Source organism: Perna viridis, chromosome 2, assembly GCF_037379345.1.
Source record: "Perna viridis isolate PV_CMFRI_1.1 ecotype Kerala chromosome 2, ASM3737934v1, whole genome shotgun sequence".
In the NCBI taxonomy this organism is placed as follows: domain Eukaryota; kingdom Metazoa; phylum Mollusca; class Bivalvia; order Mytilida; family Mytilidae; genus Perna; species Perna viridis.
In genome coordinates, this window is record NC_142446.1 from 63,394,313 (window position 1) to 63,417,964 (window position 23,652).

A 23,652-nucleotide genomic window follows, 5' to 3' on the forward strand; every position below is an offset into this window, starting at 1 on the left:
ATTATGCAATGTGAACGAATTAATCAAATTCATCACATTAAAAGTAAAAATAAACTACTTCGGAAATGTTCAAATCTTGTAAGAAATATGACCTATAACAACAACGATCGGCCCCAAATTTCCATAAAATATTTGATTTGTATTTCATCTAGAATTTTGGCTTATTATGAACAATTGGTGTTGTAACAACATTATTGTACAAACTGATGCTATGATGTAACTATGACGTCTTAATAAGGGTTATTTTGTCGGAAATAGTGAAAAGTCTTCAAAAATTTTTAAATATATAGTAGTTTTTAGAAAAAAAAATAACTTTCACATTCTTCCACCAACAAATTATTTTCATATATATAAACTAAACATATTAAATGGACTTTTTGATGGACAGGTGTGGAGGCATCAATTTTTTTTAAAATAAAAGACTAAAAAAATAGGATTTAAATTATTTTTTTTTAAAGAAATTGAATTTTTTTTGGCGGTCGGTGGGTGGGGGACGGGTTGTCTAAATATAAAACCTGATCTATGAATATGTTACGCGTCTACAGCGTTAAAATTCTTCGTTTGCTCATTGATGGGTCCGTATTCTTTTGTCAATAAATTGCCCTTAAAACAATCTGCGGAATATTATCTTCAATGTGATACATAACATTTCATTTCATGTTAGCTGATAATATGAAAATTGAATTAACGCGTTTGCATCCGTATCAATTAGTCTGACATCTTTCGAGACATCTAAGTACGTAGAACAGTTAACACAGGACAGAGAATATGATACATCGTATCATTTTAAGCCTTTTCTTGAACATGAGCGTATTTATAAGTATTCTTTAGCAGGCTACCTGTTTCCTAAATTAGTTGTTGCTCCAGATAAAAAAGCAAAATAAAAGCAGGAGACTATATTATTATGGTACTGCAAAAATAGGGCAACGGTTTATTAAACACCCTGTATTTGTACAAAATTTTGTGTTGAAGAATAAAATATACAAAAAAGACTAAAAGGAAAGTTAACATTTATTTAAAACTGCGTTATTACTACTTTTTCTTTAGGTCGACCAGAGCTTCCCAAAGATAACTTAATACTGTTTCGTTAGATCAAGACAGATAGGCCTGCCTTTAACCCTACCTGTCACTTCTGTTGTCATAAACAATGATACAAAACGGGGTTGTTTCTTTTGTACCAATTCACCAGTTACATGTTTATCATGATATAACTTTAGAAATATTTAAACGAGCTTAAATTTGAAGTTGGTATTCCTTCAACTAAGGTTTGTAAGCCTCGTTTCAAGTTCACTTAATTACCCGAGTTGTAGAACGTACTGAAATCCAAAGACCGAGATGTATTTTGTTGTTTACATCCGGGATCTCAAAACGCACTGCATTACAATGCAAAATCTTCTTTTTATTACTTTAAATAACACTTTGATCATGAAGAAATATATATTTGTCATTTTGTATTGGCATTTTTACACAGAAAAAATATTTTACTTTCAATACTGAACTTTCCTTTCATTAGAATAGTAGATTACGACCCGTTTGCATGAAACCACGGGGTCACGTGACGAGACTTACATACCATAGCCCTAGTCTAAAGGTGGAAAGTATACATGAAATATCGAATGTCTTATGTCGAAGCTCTATCGATATTTTTATTTATTTTAAGAATACTTATTAATATATTTAAAAAAAAATGAACAAAACAGTACTTTATGTTACAAATTATCAATTGTGAAATAAAGAAAATAATCTCTTTCCATGAATGCTAACAATGCTTATTATTTTGAATTTCATTTTCAGAAATAATAAAAGATCTGTTTAATCATATATTCTAAAAGGACCTATCTCTAATTACAAATATTTTATTAGGAAAGGTTCGGTGATCATACGAATCGATTGCTTCTATTTTATTTTATTCCGTATCCAGTATACCATACAAGTTAAATAAGATAATACATATTATTTCAAACTTTACGTACTAAAAAATTAATCGATCTCATCTCAGCCATAATTCGAATTTACGTGCTGAAAGTGGATGAAGAAAAGTAATGAAAGAATATTACACGGTCTGCAGTAAAGAGCACAATTTTATAAATTCTAAACGAAGATGTAGATATTATCAATGTAGAGGGAAAAAAAAGAAAACTAACATTGATACATTGCTACATAATAATTAAAATAGTAATAGTAAGGTAAAATCAGTCGCAAATTACATGATTGATTGATTGATTGATAAATTCATTGATTATTGACTATGGTTTCATGGTTCATAGCAGATTCTTTTGAATTCATTTACGTCAATTCTTTTATTTATCTATTAGACTCTGCTTTGTACAAATCCGACACATTGTACACACGCTTTAATTTGCTTGTCCACAGAAGCAAATCCCCGCAGGTAAACAACCCACTAACAAGACCCACTAATCTGATTCCGACTAACCCGTCATCAGTCTGTGTCTGATGATGTGTCTTTGTGGAGAAGGAAATGACACCTAATTTATATGTATTTGACTCAATTCCACGACCTTCCACAATCGAGGAAAGCACAGACCACTAGATCACCGATGCGGTCGTGTACTACAAGACTAGACACAAGAAGTAAAACGGTAACCACATTTCAACGATCTAATTTTGTTTGAAAAGTATTTACGTACTAATTTTACATTTGTGTACCCCACATTTGGAATGTGATTACCCTTGTAATCTTTATAAATATATATATCATAGACCAATCAAAATGTTACAGTACTTGTAATAGGAAAGCTTTCCATTCTATGGGGAGTAGGGAATGAGGAATGGTTGGCTGGGGAAAGGATGATGCATGGGGGGTGGGGATTTTTCTTTGGGGAAGGAAAATTATCAATGGAAAATGGGGATGGGAACAATGTGGCATGGGGAGTTGGGGATTGTATATGGTGTAAGTGGACAGTTTATGTTATTTAAGAGATATAAGTACCAGAAAATATAAAATCAGATTTTGCCTATAGTAGATGCGATTCATGGTGTATAAAAATTTTCCGAACAAACTATGCTTGTTCATCCACATATGCTATTCTGTTGCGTCCTTACTGCATTTACATCCGCGTTTGTGAGAAAACCATATATTTATCAACCAAATCAAACCATTTACATGTAAAGAACGATAACTTTTGCAAAGTGCAAATTTCAAGCACAATATATGACCGAGTGGTCTAGGGCGGTGTTGCCATAGATGTCACAGCGTACGAATTCGAGTCCAGCGGAGGGAACGACCAAATATTCGCATCGCAAATTTGACAGTTCTAACATCGTTGGGAATTTTTCAGACCTTTCTATATATATATATATATCTATAATATATATATATATATATATATATATATATATATATATATATATATCTCAAAAGTGCAACATCCAAAAACGAACTACGATTGGTTAAGTGGTTTGTTACTCTTTCTGAATAAGAAAAAAAGGCGAATTCATAGGATAAGTGACAATCTTGAATCACCCGTCTGATTTTTAAAGATTGTGACTCATTAAGTGTCATAGAACCTTACATAAACATAGCTCGCAGTGAAAACTAAAATATCATCTATGTCCATACGAAATATTGCATGTTACAAATGATACTTGACATATTCAATAAAACCCCAAGCCTCTATACATTTTACAGAATAATCTGATCGAAAAAGTTCACAGAATGCAAGCATCATTTTTTTATATCCTCATTGACATAAAACAGAAGATACATATCTTGAAAGCTTTGGGATTTTATGTGTCACCGGAGAGACAGCATCAAAATTTGATATCTCATTAAACAGCAAAGAAAAATAATTGCAAGTCGCGCAGTACTTCCGTACTCTATTGATCTTCTCTGGCATTAAAATTGAAATTGTCAAATCTTCAATCTCGAAAAAGTTTTATTCATCAAACTAAATGTCATTCAAATATTACCGGCATCACGTTTTATTCAGTTTCTCGTTATATTTGATTTATTTTCTTCAAGGATCAATATCTTTCGCAATTTCCGATTGAGAGAGAGAGAGAGAGTTGTCATACGTGCTGCATGTTTATCACGTTACTGAGATTAAATTGATACATATTAAAACCTGAAATTGAGGTCGGAAAGTAAAAGAAAGTAATTAGGTCATTTAGTGGTCCTGTGATATTATGGCATATTTCATAGCAGAATATACGTTATCAAGGACATGGATTGATTGTCCCAACGGGTGAATAATTTTGACCATATAACAAGAATTTTTTTATAAAGACAAGACCTCATATGAGATCCGGTGAGCAAAAATATTTTATCCATATTATCGATATAACATATGCGAGTGACCCACACAGATGTTTTAACAAACTATCTAAGTTTAGTATGACGAGGTTCTAGGGTTCACGACTCATAAAAGATACCCACTGAGAAGTAAATCTCAAAACTATACACAATGCAACATAAAATCTAATTGTACTATGTCTATTTTTATTTTGTTTTGGTGGAAAGATCTGAGTCGACCGGTTTTATCGTTTCAAGAGGAAAATTATGTCATTCGAAATTCAATGAAACCTGTCTAAACTGAACCCTGAAAAATCAGAAAACCTATCAAACTGAACCCTGAGAAATAAGAAAACCTGTCTTAGCCAGACACTTTAATACATTTCTTTATTTCAGCTTAAGGAGGTAGACCTATGGTAACGGACATATCTCTTGAAATCATTGAAATGTTTGTATTATATTCACTTTCACAAAAGCCTATCAAGCTTTCCTTTGAAACAGTATAAAATCAGTCCAAGTTACTTTGATGCTTACGTGAAATTGATGTGAAATGCTGAACAAAAATCCTTCCAGTCATCTGTAAGACTTGTGTCCCTAACCCTAGGTCTACATCCTTAATTGTAATTTAAATCTGGATAGGCGAACTCGTATCTTAACCGAACCGATTTTAAAGTCCAAAAATGAGTGTTTGGTTAATAGAGTCCATATCCATACAATGAATTTATCTTTTTGTTATGATATTAGCAAAACCCTATAGAAGAGTTGCAATGGGATGATTCAAATACGTCAAAACACAACGTGAACACATGAAACAGAGATGTTCTACATACTCAATGTAGCAAACCTATGAAAATGGATTATTATGATAGAGACTATTTACTTCTGATCGAGTTGACTTGCACAAAATTTGTATTTTTTTATTTAAAAATAATGAAACTTTAATGGATAAATTCGAATTAAACAATTTACCAAAGAAGGAATGGGATTCGTACTTTTTACGGATAAAATGACCAGTATCAATATAAAAATAATAATAAAATTAACAAACTAATAATGTGAATAAACATTATTTTAATATTTAATCCTTTGTTAAATATGGGTGTAAATCCTTGTCTTGATCCCTTAACGAGAGTGGTGACTAGATTCATTTTGTGGGGCTCATAGTAACATTAAACAGACTCCTACGAGAATCATTATTGTCGCGTTTTAGATACTTACCGGTCATTGTTCTGTTTTATGGGCACATTTTAAGTTATTGATGACAAAAGTTTCAATACCAGAAATCGAATTCGGAGATTTATACACACTTTGGTTGTGACATTAAAGCGAAAATAGTTAACTCGAACAGGGTTATTTATGAGTGATCTGCATTGCCTATTTTTACTCATAATATACACTGTTTAAAAAACAATTAATTGACATCTTTGCTTAACCTCCCAATAAAACTACTTTCTTATAATGAGATTAATCATACATTTTACAAAATCAATTATATTTCAAACTGACTGATAATGGTGTTATTTCCTTCATATCCAGGTATGTATTTCAACAGAAAACAGGTTTTCAATGTGTGCAAGGGTAGCTACGTTATTGGAAATAAACCCTTATTGTATTCTTTGCATTCTCTGTAGATACCTGTATACGGTTGTTACGTTTATGACAGGTATTTGGACTTAAATATTTATTATTTGTCTTCTACCTTTGACGTTTCGGTATTTTGTTTTACCGATATGTAGTTTTAACTTGACTCATGAGACCTAAAAGTGAGGTTAGATGAAGTATTCTTAGTCGTCATGTACATGTAAATACATAAATCTACATGTAGATACTATAATTTCAGTTTTAACGTTTAGACCATGTATTTGGATTGTAATGTCTTTGAATCCTCCTACTTTTGTCGCTTCGGTAATGTTTTGCTGATATATTGTTGTACAAGTCCTACGAGACGTATTATTGTTAATGATGTTACACGAAGTACTCCCTGTCGTCATACTAAATTTAAATAGAAGACGTAAAAGGCCTCTGTGATAAATATTAGAAATTTAAGTTTCAACCATCGTCTCGAATAAACGTAAACTAAGCAAGAAGGTTTCCGAATAAAACAAAGCGAAACTAATCAAAACAGAAATCATTCATATCTCAAATGATCAAATGGTTGTTCAGATAATGAGTTTCTCATCCACTTAATAGCACTACTCTCAAAACCTGACAAAATAATACAGTAATGTTGCTAGGTTTATATGATTAAGACTTGTGCTGTCTTTTTTAGGAAGATATCGTCTTAGTGATAGGTATTTGTGCGTCTGACATTCATTACTACAGTCAAGACTTGTCTGTTCATGCTGGACAGTTATAGATTCATAAATAGCCTTTGTATGCATTGAAATGTTTACCACTCAGAATTTAGTATTACAGGTTTCTATTAAGTATAAAACTGAATTGAAATGTGAAGTCTAGATTTTGTTTACAAAATCGATCATAAGTGAATTACTTTTGATTTAGATGTTAGTATGCATACAAGCCATGTATCCATAGATGCTTTAAAAGCTCTCAACTTTAAAAAAGGCAAATGGTACACATTTTTGTGAAGCCATTTTAAAAGCAAAATGACATGTTGCTTGAAATTATGAAATATTCACACATATTTCCTGTATGCGGGCTTAGCTTGAAAAATGAAATCCATATTATGCACATACAAAACTAAAAACGTATTTATAAATCGATTATATGAGTAAATGTAATTAAAAAAAATAAATAAAATAGTGTTCATAATTTGTTGGCAAGGCCTGGGATATAAGGGTGGCATTAATATATGGAGATAACCGAAGATGAAAATGGGTCGGTTACACTACTGTATTAAACACGAAGGTTCATTTGAGCGTATCGATTGAACCCATTATGTTAACAACAATGAACACTAATCATGATATTTCAAGTACAAAAATATATCTTAAATATTTTCTAAATAGCTTAAAAGCACTGGGATGGCTATATAGCATGATATATAGGTATATATGTCTAAAGCAGGAAAAACACGTGCATGGTACCTAACCAGAGGCTGTAAAGAGCGGAAAGTTTTTTGTTAAAGAATAGCTGAAAAGGAAGACATTTTAAAGTGTTTTAAAAGGTCTAAAAATGCATACTTTTATACCTTGTAAACAAGAGTTTTTTTTTAAATTGACCTTTAGAATGAAATAAAATATTCACAAAATTCTTTGTTTATCTTTTGCACCAAACAGTAACATAGGAAATCAGTCAAAAAGTATCTGCGTCACAGATGCTTCAGGATAAATTTAAATAGATGTTAACTTGTTTTCTAGATGCATTGAATATATCTGAGGCAAAAAAGACCAAATTGATAAATATGTCAATAATGTGTCACCCATAGCCTGATTCTTACACAGATGGTACTTAAATCAAACTCTCTGTGTTCACTCAAAGAAAAAGAATTATTTCACTGCAAATCATATTTACAGTGAAATTTCGGCAATGTCACCCGACGGCAGCCGAATTTTATCTGAACAACATATTGTGTTTGGTGCGACAAGTGGATACCCTAATTTACGTTTTCTTTATTTACTACGGATTCAAATTAGTTAATAAATGTATGTGAGAATTTATACGTGACCTTTAATGAATGAATGTGAGAATTTATACTTAAGGAGGTAGACCTAGGGTAAGGGACACAACTCCTAAAATCATTGGAACGTTTGTATTTGGCATTTTACATCAATATTATGTAAGTATCTAATTAACTTAGATTGATTTTATTCTGTTTCAAACGAAAGCTTGAGAGGCTTTGGTGATATTTAATATGATACAAACATATCACTATATCCCTTACCATAGGTCTACCTCCTTAACCGTAAGTATATACTATCGTATCCAGGTATAACACTTTTATGGTACTATTACAACAACGATCGTTGTCTTTTTCATTGATATCATGCCACAAAAACAGATGGCTATTGCATATATTGTTTAACGGTTTTTAGAAGATACTACATGTATACAACTTAACTCTTTTGTTGGTCTTTAAGTTTTGATATACAATACTTCTGTATATTAAATGTATCTGTCCTACTCCGTACTATTTTCTTATATTCTTTAGATTCATCAGGTTCAACTGTATAACAATGAGAACTATTTTAGGAAAAGTTATAAAAATCCCACTCAAAATATCGAGTTACATCAAAATAGTTGTATTTAATCACTATTCTTCTATATTTAAGAATGGAAAACGTAGAAATGTAATTTGTAACTAATAGTAATCAAGGAAACCAGGAATCTAGCGGAAATCAAAAGAATGTAATCCTAAAGCTAAAGACCAGACATGCAAAACAGACACACACCATAAAGTGCATGAAATAACCAAAATAATGCATACAAAGTAACAAAAGTAAATGAGGAACTCGGACTCCACTAAAAAAAATAAAAAAAAACTGGGAGCATGGACCACGTGCCCCGTTAGGATAAGCGACACGGCTTTTCTAGAAACAACCACCGAGTTGCTCATAAAAAAGTCAAGTCCATGGTGGATAAAAGAGATAAGGAAAACTATGACAAGTTAAAAGATTCAGTTATCATGGTGCAGATACACCGTAACGATCTGCGAGTGCATGCTGACGATCATAAAACTTCTGTAGTGATGACTTCAATCTTGCAGCAACATAACCGTGTTCCAGAAGCCTAATTGTAAGAAATCTAGTGCGATACAAAAAGTTACGACAATCCCCGGCATAATGTATGAGTTGTGATATGAAAACTCCATACGTAGGTGCCGAAGGAATTTTGCCACGGCATCCATTAGAACTTTAAAGTTATAATTCCAAATTACGGAGGGTGGTTCAGGGTACTTCTTACGGACAGATAATAAGATATTATTTTCTTGTAACGTACATATATCAAAAGGTCAGGAAACCAAAAAAAATAATAAGGTTTTACTTGGCATGTAAAAAAAAATTAAATAAACAAAACAAAAACACAAATCGGTAAGTTTGTAATTTTGCTGAACTAAATCCACATTTAATGATAGAATAATAGCAATTATTGTCCTATCTTGTCTTTCCTAAAGTAAATGCCTATTTACTGTCGAACTACCTCCATAGTTTATTCAAAACTTCCTATTCATTAAATTTTTGATTTATGTTTGGTAAATGAAATTTTGATACTGAACGATAGTGAATTGAAATAAAAGAACATTAAAGTTATTTTACGCAAAATGCTATTGATTACTGACTAAAGTTCTTTGTCATTAAAAACAATGGATGTATGTTTTTTTCTGTTTGAGTGTATTTACAGTGTAATTACCTTCGTTAATATCGCTAGCATTTATTTCTCCTAATAATCTATTGACTTTCATTGGCTAAACACAATTTAAAAATGAAATGTTTCAGATATTAACTTTGTTAAAGAGAGTCATATTGTAAATGTAACTCGTGCGGGTTTTTATAAAATTTCCTTAAATCCGGAATTTTTCCTCAAAGTTATTTGATTGGTTGCAATTGGAGTTGCGAAAAATCTCATTTTGATACCTTAACTTGATTACAGATTAAAACATCTTTCGCATGTAAGCCTTTTTTTCAAATTTCATAATCTTGAAAACTTTAGCGTTGCACTCAGTGATTCTTTCTTTTTCATGTATCCTCTAACCTAATATCATTGATCCGCCTCTGCATACAACAGATGTGTATCCCAAGTTACCAATATCAAGATGCATTAACCACAATAGGAATTCGTCATTTTTGACATTTCAATTTAGCATTTGGTGTTTTCTTCTCTTGAGAAGTAGTTCGATAACCTTTCCCTTCAGAAACATTATAGAGTCAGATCACTGTTTAAGGCAAACAAATATAGTGGTATACGGTAAACACTAAGATAATACTAGGGTATAGCGTCAAATAACTAAAATTCAAGTATTCATTGTTTGAAATCTGAAATTTAGAAATTATATTTTATTTTTTATTGTATGAATGTATAAATAAAATTATGATAAATGTCTGTATTAGTATGTCTTTACAACAAGCGATTTTTGTAATAGTTTTTTTATTCCCTTAAATAAGTATTTTCAATTTGACATAGTTTACACGTATTTAAAGGAGTAATCTCTAATCAAAGGATGTAATATTTATATAACTGGTAATTTCATATTTGTATATAAAGAATAATTTACAACCAAAAGCAACGAAGAAGAAGACAAATGATGGATCGAGAAGTTTTACTATGTGGTATACATGGAATGAAGTCTCCTCCTTTTAGTGGATTTTTTATTTTTGTGGTACTGAATATTTCTGTAAATAGTCCACAATACAATTTGCATAATGCTGGACAAATAAGCTTTTTGGTTTCTCCAAGACTATCAAATATGCATGGCTTGAATTCTTCTATGTTTATACTTTTGTATGTATGTATTTTTAATGTCCTGTAATGTAATGTTTTCTGTTTATAACACGTGATTGTCTGAATAGAAATGAATAAGGAAAGTCGCCAAACTTTATATGATTTTCTAGTAATGTGCACTTGTACAAATAATCACAAAAATCACCAACTTACTATCACTATGAATTTTTTTTACGTTGTATACATATCTTAAATCGATAAAAAGTTAATGAATATAGATATATCAACAACATAAAACAACCCACCAAAATTCTTTATTTTTCAACTTATTTATTGACTTTTTATCTACTTAAAATACAGATTCCTGCGCGTGGACAAACCGGCACATTTTTTGTCAAATTGTTGCACTGGTTTTATTTTTGGACAATGTGATATAGAATAATTCTATGGGATAAAGTACTGTCTTCTTTTATGTTTTTAATGTTAATATGTGATTAGGAAAAACTAGAATTGTATTCGAAACAAATTTTGCCAATAGGAGGAGAATGGTAGCAAAATTGAAGATGCAATGTCGATACAAAGAACATCGACGAGACTTCTGATAAAAATAAATCAAACAAAACAATCAAAGACTAACAAAAACTAACAAAAAACAAAATAAAAACAAAAATAAAAACAAAAACAAATACAAAATACAACATACAAACAAAACTAAAGTATTGTAAGACGAACCCGTCCGTACCATTCACACCAACACAGAAAAAAGGTATTTGGTACTCGGTATTATCAAAACCAACCCGACTGCGATAAAGAAATCAAACCTGACAGCATACAAAATGTTTTTTTTTTATCAAGGATTATACCCAAGATAAGGTCTGTCAATTAATTCATACAACACTACTCCTACCTTTTTCATCGGATGTAATGTCTTCAAACACATGTCTGTATGTTTGGTTTACCGACAATTTAGAGATCGTTCTCGAGTGCGTTATTTTAAAACCATTCTTCATCAAGTCATTCTCCATTGACACGACCATATGTTCCCAGTAAATCTTTTCCGAAAGTATGACTGCAATCTTTGACCAACGAAACCATGACAAAAATTCCGTGACTGCACTTGATATAAGCGTGTGTCCAGTACGCATAAAGATGATTCGTGACTCGTCAAAAGTAGGGAAATTGTTGTTATTGACAATTAAAAGTTTATCATACTGGTTTGCAAAGTCTCCAAGAATGTTTACAAACTCGTATGGCGTTGATGCAATAACGACATCTGTCAATGAATCCGCAAATATAGAATTTAAATGTTCTAATCCATTGAACGTTGTAGAAAAATTATAAGCTTTAACCGAATGTGTCATATTGTAGCCTGAAAGTCCTTCATTTAGAAAGCTATGAAGTTCGGCCTCCGTATGTATCCTCTGATTTTTAATGTAAAGAAATGTAAAGTTTATATTTTGACAATTATTTCTTGCAACCAAGATCAAACCTATTGCAAGCAAGTAGAAGGCGCGGAAACCCTTGAACAAAGCGCTGCAAATACATTTCATTCTAGCATTATACCGAATCACATTTCATAAAAATTCTTATAAACTTTTTTCATGAAATTTAAAAATAATTTCGTTGTTTTTTCTTAATGACATCATACATATTTAAAACGTTTTGTCATTGAAATTTCATCATAAATTCCATACATTTATTTTCTCCTCTTTAAATGCATGTTGTGAAGTTGTGCATATTATTTTCTTTAAACCATCTTTATACACAATAGCTACGATATTTGCCAGTAGCCGTTCAACTTGCATGATGCAGCTCACTAGTATATGTTTATCATTAATCATTATTAAAATTTAAGACGTTATCTGGTATAATATTCCTTTTCAGTAATAAATATCCGATTACAACGAAAAGTATTGTCTTCTGGCATTTTCAAACTAATTTGACATCCAAAACTTTAAACACTTTTTGTAATCCTACTAACAAAATTTATGTCCTCTTCTTTAGCAGACGAACATTTATCTCACTTCAAACGTTTGAATGATAAAGATATAATCATTGTCCCAAGATTCCAGGTTAATGCTGTGATTATTAGTTACCCAATAACGAGCATCAACAATGAATTTCCATTGCACTTTTTATCTTCACAAATCAATGTCGGTCTTCATATCGCAGGAATTCATGAATAACCAACGAGCCGGTAAAATATTCTTATCATCTCCACTTAGAATCTTCTCTCTTGTGACAATACATCATAGGCATATTTCTTGGACCAGTTTCTTGTTTTTGTCGCTCTGTTAATTAATTTTTACTCCTTCTAAATTCAAAATGCAAATGGATTCCACATCATTCGCTTTTAAGACATAAAAGTCTTTTTTTTGGTGAAAGCACAATTTGATAAAGTGGAAAATAACTAACTTGATGCAAAAAGAAGCAAAAGCCTATATGGAAATTGCTATAGATTTCTCACCAATAGCGCTTTTACATTTCCCTTCAAATGATCCCAGTTAATTAAGAGTGCTATGCATAATTCGGATCAGTTGAGAAAATCGGCTTTTTCATGCCAATTAATTTGGAAAAATCAATTTGTACAATTTTCTATATTGTTTCATACCCTTTGCTGAGTTTAAATTCAATCTGTAGCATTAGGAAATTAGCATTGATACCGCTCTGATAACAAGTCATTGGAAATGATTCTCTATTCTGATTCCTGTGGTAATGTAAAAGGCCTAGTCAATAAATGACAGTAGTGGGTCGAAATAAGACTCGCGTTAGAGATGTTTCTCTTTCAAGAATATACAATGCACTTTATAAATTTATGAGCTATGTCTGTAGGTTCTAATTAAACTTAAATTGATTTGACATCACTTTCTAGAATCATAAATATTATGGCTTCGCATTTATATTTCACAGTGAAATATGATACTACTAATATGTGACAAACTCTATACTGAAACAAAACACAAAAGCATTTCAAATAGGTGCGATTCACTGTCGATATATCATTTGATTACCCTTCATCTGCAAACTTGCTTTTTTTACAATCAATATTTGAAAGCATAAGGCTGACATGAATTGAGAAATTTAGAAGTGAGAACCCGGCCTTGACTGATTGTTTTAGGTTATGCTTTCTGTGACGAATTTTCTTCTTATTATGACATTTTTTGGAGAAATTTTTTTCCCAGAGATTTTTTAAATTTTCACCAAAGTATTTTAAATTAAAATGATATTTAAGATGATGTATGGTGCTTTTTACAACTCTGATTATTATATGTCATGATTTTACTCAAACATTCGATCTGTCTGAGAATTGAAAACATAATTCGGACGTGTTTGTAAATGTCTTTTGATGTATATATAATATATGTAAATTATAAAACACACCTTTATTCAAACCATGGTGAACCTGATGTAAAACAATTCAGTTTCATCGTTTTATCGTCTTGTAGTATCAGGTTATTACAAAGTCTTAGGATGTTATACCGTATAGTTTAAAAAATCAAAACCCTGTACGTATATTATCAAATGTTTATAAATGAAACATTATTAGCATATTTTAAAGATATAATACAAAATGGTCATAAAGATTCTTGACTACTATGAGTTATTCCAAAAAAACAAAAACAAAAACAAAAACAAAAAACAAAACAAAAAACAAAACAAAACAAAAGAACAAAAGAGTATCATTATTTTGCCGACAATTTCAAAAATATACGCATAGTTTTGCATAATTATCACTTGTGAATCGTTTTTTTTTTGTACTATTAAAGTGATATTATTGTATATGTATGAAAATATAGTATTTACAAACAACAACCAACGTTATCGTAAAATATAATTCCATGCTGCTGTAGTGGAAATATAGCATTCAATTCATGATGCAAAAAATTGTAGTATTGATTTTTAAAATGAAATGACCATTTTTACAGAGAGCTTATCTTTATCTGAATAGAACCTTACGAATCAAATTTTGAAATAGACTTCAGTACGATAACGTGATAAATAGTGATTGCAATAACTGAACTTACATGGTAAGTGCAAGTCGCAGCAAGAGTAAAGCTAAATTGAAACAAAACAATAATATGCACATCGAATACTTATTGATCTGACAATATACTATCTTTTTTCTAATTGATATGATCATTGTTACATCCTTGATATATTTGGAAATTTGTAAAACAAAGGATTTTGACAGATCTGTCTGCCCTTGAAAAAATACGTCATTAATACATGTCAATGGAATAATACCTATTTTAACTATATGCAATAAAAAAATATTGTCTTTGTTAGATAATTTTTTCATGTTAGAAATAGTCAGGTTGCATTTTAAAGGTTAGGGGTTATTTTCGATCATGTTTCCTTCACTGCCTTATATTTTGGTACATAGACTAACACGTATTTATCTTAAATCCTGATTTCATCATGAACTCGTGGATCGTTATGTTGTATCCATCTGTACCATGAAAACTGATTCATTCAACTCATTGTTTTCCTTTCCTCGTTTGTCTACCCCGGGCTTGACTTTTTATGAGTAACTTGGCAGGTGTTTCTAGAAAAGTAGAGGACGCTTACCCTACCGGTGCACCTGGTCCATGCTTCCAGTTTTTAGTGGAGTCCGAGTTGCTCATTTGCATTTGTTACTTTGTATGTATGATTTTAGTTGCTTTATGTTCTTTGCTATGTATGTCTGTTTTCAGTGTCTTGTCTTTGTCCCTGGATTACATTCTTTTGATTACCGCTATAAACTTGGTTCCCTTGATTACTCTTTTACAATTATTAATGTTAAATATTCCTTCGTGAAATGTATTCTAATGTCGAAAACGCTCGAAGACAAAACAGTTATAAGTAATTCAAATTAGATTATAATCATTGTTTGTATCACACATAACAATTTACCATTACAAGTATGTGTGGCCGTTACATCGTATTATTTATCGATCAGAAAGGTGTGGTTTAAGCTTGACATAGAACCAACAACCGGGCTTTAAATAGAACCAAAGACAACTTGTAAATGAGTCCCATTTACTTTAAAATCTAAACAATATTTAAACTTATTGACTTCTTCAATTACATTTTTGCTAAGTTTAAATAGTTTAGGAATACCAAACTGCTAACCGTCATACTAACTTGAAAAATCAGTCTAAATTATCTGAAGTATCAAGCAGCAAATGAACTTGAGGTAGATCAAACCTTATATACGGAGCATTCTTTTCCGTCATCTTGCACGATCTTAAAGAAGTGGAAGAGTGAAAGTACATAAATTTTTATACAAAATGTTATAAAAAAAAATATCTCGGGCTTTAGTTTGGTGACCCATATGAGTATGTTTGTGAGTATGTTCGTTGAAGGTCAGTTTTGAGGAAAATTAGAAAGAAGTTTCTACTAAAAGTATAAGTTATGATCTACCTCAAGGACGACAACTACACACCAACACTAGTCTTTTTAGTTCCCTACCGGCTTTTGCCGAAGGATACTTTAGTTTTTAACTCCGTGCGTCCGTCTGTCTGTCTGTCAGTCCTGAAAAAATTGAAGTTTTCCACACTTGTTTCTTAATCGCTTGCAAATATTGATCCGATTTTTGGTGTGTGAGTTTACCTTGATGAGTTATAGATCAATGTCACGTTCCGTTCCGTTCCGCTGATTTTTATCCGAGTTTTGGCTCATGAACTTTATTTAAGTTTTCCGCACTTTTTTCCTAAACGCTTGCAGATATTGAGTTGATTTTTGGTATGTATGTCTACCTTGACGAGTTACAGATTTGCTTTGCTGATTTTATTTCAAAGTTTCAAAATCAAGGACATTTCCTCTGTTTGTCATTTATACTTGATGATCCAAGTTTTGGCTCAGTGATATAAACAAAGTGTAGGGAATTATGCACTGGTTTGCACTACTATCAGGGTTTTATTATTTTTGTCCTATAGCAGAATAAAATTCAAACATTGGAATGCAAACTATACCAATCAATAAATAAATGATCACGATTAAAGCTTATTAGATTCTAAGTAGATTTTCATTTAGCCCTATAATATGCAATGCTGTCTTGTGGGTATTTATCAACTTCGGGTTACAGGTGCATGTTCTAATACTATTACAACACTGCGTCATCAATTTGCAGTTTAATTACAAAACGTTTGTCTTAACTTTGAGTGAAAGGGAACTCACAGGTACCAGCTTTCGAAAGAAATAAGCTACATCAATAACGACTAAACAAAGAAAAAAATACAAACACAACAACAAAAATCACAAAGATACCACGCAGAAACGAAAGTAAACGAGCAACCTGGACTTCATTTATAACTTAGAGCACGGATTTAGGCGAACCGGTAATGTAAGCGTCTTCTGCTTCTCTAGAAAACCCACAAGATTGCTAATAAAATGTAACTAAAATGGGACCAATGGTTAACAGCGCAAAACCTCGGAAGTAAAAGGACAACGATCGTGCGATGACACTGAGACATAAAAAACCTTCACACAACAGTCAACAAAACGTGCATGTTACTGATTTCATGGAAATCACCCCGCAGAAATAAATGTATATTTTCTGAAATCATCCCGTCCGTCCGTGTGTTTTGCGTCATATTTAAGTAAGTCTTTCTAAGAACTATATATTTTACTTTGCAATTCGTTTAGAAGAAAAAAGCTGACAATCTTTCCCCCACAAATATATGTTTATTATTTAGCACATTTTATATGTATTGAATTTAAGTAACAATTTATATTATTATTACAGTATTCCAAATCAACAGTATTTTCTCCCTGATTATTTTACATTGCAGTTAAACAATAGAAGGTCGGACTAGTGTATAATTATTTAATTTGCTTGTTATTTCGAATCAATGAAAGATAGGTTCTTTTCTATAAATGATCTTGGTACTGCGACGTCATTTACATCGATCGGTTCGCAGTCCGCAATTTAAACTATTCAAAATTAAATAAGGCTTTGGTGAAGGGACACATCTTTAATTTTCACTTGAATCAAAAAAAAGTTAAATTACACGGATTATTTTATTTCATTTTTTACCAAGTTATGATCGAGTTGCCTACTTTGCGGTTCTTGAAACATACACTGCCTCACAATTGGTTCTTTCGCATAACCAGGTCAAAAATTAAAAAAAAAACAACCCTTAATTCTTCAAAACGACCAAGGTCGAACATGAACTTGGACGACACGACCCGGAATAGTATTATTCTACAAACAAATTACACATCTATAATAAACACTTTTGTCATTAAAGAAGTACAATCAAATAATAGTACAACTTTTGATATGCTGTACACGTGTTTAAGGGGGAGCAGCAGCATTAAAATCCAATACACAAGAAGTTTTGAAAACCAAAAGTATCGAAATAGAAAGACATATTCAGTACCAATAAGTTCTACTATATTCAATACAAGGAACGAAGCGTTGGTGCTTTTCTTTATGTCAAAATTTGTAATACTAAAAATTTTGACAAATATGTGACATGATTCCTGGTAAAAAAAAAGCTGACTACTGGGTTGCTGAATTCCCTAGGAAACCGACGCAATGGTTATTAAACTTTACAATTTCGATATATTGTTCACATGTTTCAAGGAGTAACCTCTCATCATAAATAATGAATCGAATACATGTATCTAGAAATAATGTATTTTGGACTCAATTATTGACAAGGCCGTACACATATCTTAGTTAAAGAGGTAGACCTAGGGTAAAGTAAGGGCATAACTCTTGAAATCAGTGATATGTTTGTATTATATTCAATTTCACCAACACCCATAAAGCTTTCTTTTGAAACAGAATGAAATCAATCCAAGTTACTTTGATGCTGACATGAGATTAATGTCAAATGCTAAATACAAACATTCCAACAATTTGTAAGGGTTGGGTCCCTCACCCTAGGTCTACCTCCTTAAAGAGACGTGATATAATTTTATAATATGCTTATAATATCTGACTGTTGACAGCTTTATGTCCAACATTGATAAGATTAGTTAACGTTTTTAACACTATTCAGAATATTGGAATAGTTCTTATATTGTATTTTTATCATTATATAAGTTGGTTTGGCGGTTTAAAAAAAATACATACATACAAAGTAACAAAAGTAAATGGGCAACTCGGACTCCACTAAAAACTGGAGCATGGACCAGGTGCACCGGTAGGGTAAGCGTCCTCTGCTTTTCTAGAAACACCCGCCGAGTTACTCATAAAGTCAAGTCCGGGGTAGACAAATGAGGAAAGGAAAACTATGACCCATTGAATACATCAATTTTCATGGTGTTGATAGATACACCATAACGATCCACGAGTTCATGATGACGACCATAAAACTTCTGTAGTGATGACTTCAATCTTGTAGCAACATAACCCTGTTCCAGAAGCCTATTTGTTAGAGTTCTAGCGCGATACAAAAAGTCTGTGTAGTTTCGGCAAGCTCTGGCATATCGTATGAGTTTTGATATGAACACTCCATACGCAGGAGCCGAAGGGATGTTGCCACAGATGAAAGGAAAGTTAACAATTCTGAATGAAAATCATCACGTCTGTCGTAAAGTTTGGTCAATAGTTTTCCTTTACCATCGATTTCTAAGTGTAGGTCAAGATATGAGGTTGACTTCTTAGTGTCTGTAGTATCCTTTATCTCAAGACATCAAAAAGATGAAAAAATGGAAAACCCACGCACACAACTAGGATGTGATAAATATCGTAAAAACAACTTGGCCAATACGTCTTACAAAACAAACATACAAACTAAAGCATCAAACTTGTCAATCAAGAGTTTTAAATAGTCTTTCAAGTAGATGAAAGCTTTCCTGTTTGCAGAGGGATTTAAAGATCACTTTCGTTATTTTTCTGCCAATCTGTAGACTATTTACACCGGTCACTTTTCTAACCCTCCATAAAATGTAGAAAACTAGCATCTTTCATTATAAATCGATGCGGAGCAATCTCCGGTTGTATATTAATGACAGTGTTGTAATAATCCAGGCTAACGAGTTTCTGAACTAAGCATTATTTTGTTTCCTGCTTTTACAATTAACAACAAAATATTTTGGTCATTCACCGAGAATACAGAAAAGTAAAAACATGATAGTGATTGAGGCGAGGAAACCTGTCTCATCCGAAAACCGCAGGACGAGAAAAGCAGATAATATCGGATGTTTGAATATACATGTTGAAAATGAGACGCGAGTAAGTATTTTTGTTTAGGTTTATAACTTTTAGTTTTTTCCTCTTTCAATTTTATGTCGATGTAAAATTGGCAAGTAGAAGTTATATAGTTTAGAACAATTTGAAAGAAAGTATGAAATATAGAATATTTTGAAATATTTCAAATAAATTTTAAACTAAGCTCGAGTGATGATATCGGATGTGACACGAAAGTCTATGGCAACACCGCCTGCACTAAGTCCAGTAGTGGTCTAGGGCGCTGGACTTAGTGCAGGCGGTGTTGCCATAGATGTCACAGCGGTACAAGTTCGAGTCCCGCGGAGGGAACGACAAAATTTGCTTCGCAAATTTGACAGTTCTAACATCGTTGGGAATTTTTCCCAAAGATGTTAGAACTGTCAAATTTGCGATGCAAAGAAAAGAATATTAAATGTGCTTGAACTATTGAACTGTTCTTCTTCAACAAATTAAGTCATATTCATATTGAAGGACGGTATTCTCAATATCTATTTTAAAATCAATTTTAAGACAATGATGCCTTGAACTATAATTTCTCATGTGATATTCATTGGAAAAAAAATCAACTATTTACAAATTAACATTATTTTTTGTAAAATTGTTACAAAATTAAACGTATGTGGTGTTGTAGATAACGTTTTTTATACAAATGTATTTATTTCATAAATTAAAAATTGACTTTATGCACATTTTGTGGAATCTTGGTACACTTACTGTCTTTGCCAAGAGTTACAAAGTTTAATTTCCTTTTCCTAATAGAGGAAAATATGTCGAGTGGCACATGAATATCACATATCATGAAATAGAGAAGAAAAGTTAAAGGACAGTCAACTTGAAATGTATTGTGGAAACGTTTCTACGTATCTTGCAATGAGCTAATTGATGGAAATAAGTAGAAAAGAGAACCAAGTTGATTTTAAATTTATCTATTTTTTTTTACAATTCTTTATCGTAAGAGAAATTGAGGGTTTTTAATAGCAGCGTAACTTCATCAAACCAAGTTTTTTTTTTTATTTTATGACGTAGTACAATGAGCAAAGATTTCTGAAACAACATGCATACGAATTAAGTAGCACTTAGAAATGAATCATGCAAAATGTGATTCTTGGTTGAAAAGCCTACCTATTTATTTGTAATTTTATTTAAAATGTTATACTAAATAGAAAGTATAATGTAGCTTTCCATATAACCCTGTTCTTATGAGATAAAAATAACTACATACTATATATTGAATTCAAAATTAAGGGAGACAACTTTGCATATGACACTAAACAAAACACTAAAAACTGTTGTTACTAATGTGGATTATCTCCTAATAGCAGATAGATTGAAATAATTATACATTTCATCATGTAGACCTCAATAGCGACTTAGTATTAAAAATAACAAGAGGCTCTCGAAAAGCCTGAATCGCTAACCTGGCAATCCATGTCCTATTAACTAAGTAAGTAAAGGTATCATGCTTTGTTATAATGTTTGACAGAACAACTGTTGAAAAAGAGCATACATTGACGAATGCTGTGAGTTCAAAAGAGTACTTGAGGCATTGAAAAATTTTGGAAAAGCCTTCATAGTGTTTTAGAATCTCTGGAAAGAAATTGGGCAGGGGTTCCCTTATGCCTCGTTATTCAACCGGGTCTGAGGGTCTGAGGGAGCGTTAGCCGAGTATATATTTGCTGAAAAAGAACATAAAATGAAGTTAATCATGGCTCTCTAACATTTGCATCACCACCATTCATATCAGGAGACCATATTTGCTATACAAACCAATTATTGTCACCACAATTGAACTTAAAACACCTGGTTTCCCTCAAGAAATCAAAATCATTGGAATCTGAGCAACTGGTGAAAATGGTTGCAAATTCAGTTTGTACAGGAAACCCTCTGGAAATATGCCATTTTATATTAAAATTTGTTGCAATTGATTTTAGAAAGTTGTACACGTGAAAAACGACAAAAAAAATCTTTTTCAGGGGCATAACTCTTACAACAGGCAACAAATCATTTTGAAAATTTCGGCGAAAGTCCGTCTTCTGATGGTGAACAATATATCTTCATCAGAATTTTGCTAAACTCAACTGATTTGAATTATTTGCGACCAACTAGATTTCGACTCCTATTCCCTATTCATATGTTCTATTTTGCTAACAGTGGCCATGTTTTTTTTCACAAAGCAAATATCCAACGGCCATTTTGTGCAGAATACCATAAAAGCAGTAAAACTAACTTTCATTAAATTGTATACGGTAGATTTTGAAGAGAAGATTTTTAAAAGTAATAACATGAAAAACAGCAAAAACAAAAAACGTCCAAAAAGGGCAGTAACTCAAAAATGGGTTAAAAGATTTTCACCAATAATTACGTCACAGATATATCTCATCATAGTGAACACTTTTACTTATGTCAGGAGTTGTTTAATTCGAACCGTTTGGGGATATATGCAAAAATCTGGCGTTTGACTTCTATGCTTTATTTTTAGTAACGGCGGCCATATTTTTCACATATCAAAAATCCAAACTATCTTGTTGTGCATGATACTCTAGAATAATTATATCAAGTTTCATCCAAATCCATTCAGTAGTTTCACAGGAGAAAATGTTTGAACAATTGTTAACGACTTTGACGACGACAACAATGGACGACAAGTAATGGTAATAGAACACATGGCCTACGGCCAGGTGAGTTAAAAATGTGTAGCCTTTTTTGGGGTGTATTATTACAGATTTTGCATGATTCTTACAAAAACTACTTCTTAAGTTATATTAAAAAAAAACAGAATCTACCATTGCATTTCGGATCGAAAAACATTCCAATGTTTCGATAGCGTCTTGCTTCCATTTATCTTTCGTTTTAATGTATAACCTTTTTTAGGTTGGCTACAATGCATATATATTCAGTTTTAAATATCATGTTTAGGCTATTATTTGGGATTTTACGTATTTTTATAAGTATTTATTCTTTTTGCATCACAGATAAAGTGTTCGATCAGTCTCCGTGTACGTGTATGTTAAGTGCAGAAATGCTGTTTGGCACTTGACGAATTGTACACTGTATGCATGCATATGAATATCCTGCTACTAAGATTCTACATTACAAATAAAGGTGTCGAATAATGCAAAATTTTATTCCTCCACTGCATAATATCGTCTCCTGGTAACCTTTTCAGTTATGAGTAACGTCAAAAAGAAGGAAACAAGTTTAGAGGTGCCCTGACCAACCGTCGCGCTCAAACGATTGCGACTTTGGACAAAGTTTTATCTAGGAAATCTGTAAGCAAATAAAAAAAAATATATGAACTGTGCCGGAAATGTTAACTTATTTATTTGTACTCGCTTCGAAACAGTCAGATTAGCTCGGGGAACCTTCGCAATCTGACAAATAAAGCTCGTCAAATAAATTGATATTCTCCGGCAATATACATGTATTTTATATATCTTTACATATCTTAACCATTACTTTCTATTATTGTGATAGTCCGATAAGTTTTAGATATTCGGAGTGTTTCAAGATACTTCAATTCTGAATATTTGATCTTAACTTGCTCAAATAACAAAGAACCATATATTATATATTTCTTTATTTCTATCCTCTCATTCCTTCTAAAATGACGACACATCTGCTTCATTCTGATTTCGATATCCTCGACTGTAAACAACATCACTAATATCATTGGCAAGTCTGTGATTGTTGTTATTGAATACTACAAAAAGTATAGCAGGCTCGTTAAATAACAATGTATTGCTTTTATAGATATACATTTTATCATCATATCGTGTCGCCGTCACAAAGCATCAAAGAATAACACGTGGTTGTTCTTATCTGTCTAACAATACCAGAGTCTTTGATGTTTTATGGGGTTAATCAGGCCTAACTGATGAAATCATTAGAAAATTGG

The 23,652-nt window shown here is 31.9% G+C and overlaps 1 protein-coding gene across 1 annotated transcript in view; it reads right to left on the reverse strand.

The window, feature by feature from the left end:
• Positions 1-12,237, reverse strand: part of LOC148626417 (retinal guanylyl cyclase 2-like) — a 48,827-nt gene extending 36,590 nt beyond the window's left edge. Inside the window, exon 1 of the mRNA XM_088570393.1 lies at positions 11,499-12,237. Coding sequence (XP_088426519.1) covers positions 11,499-12,141 — 643 coding nt within the window. The 5' untranslated portion in view covers positions 12,142-12,237. The remainder of the gene's footprint in view (positions 1-11,498) is intronic.
• Between the last annotated feature and the right edge of the window lie 11,415 nt (positions 12,238-23,652).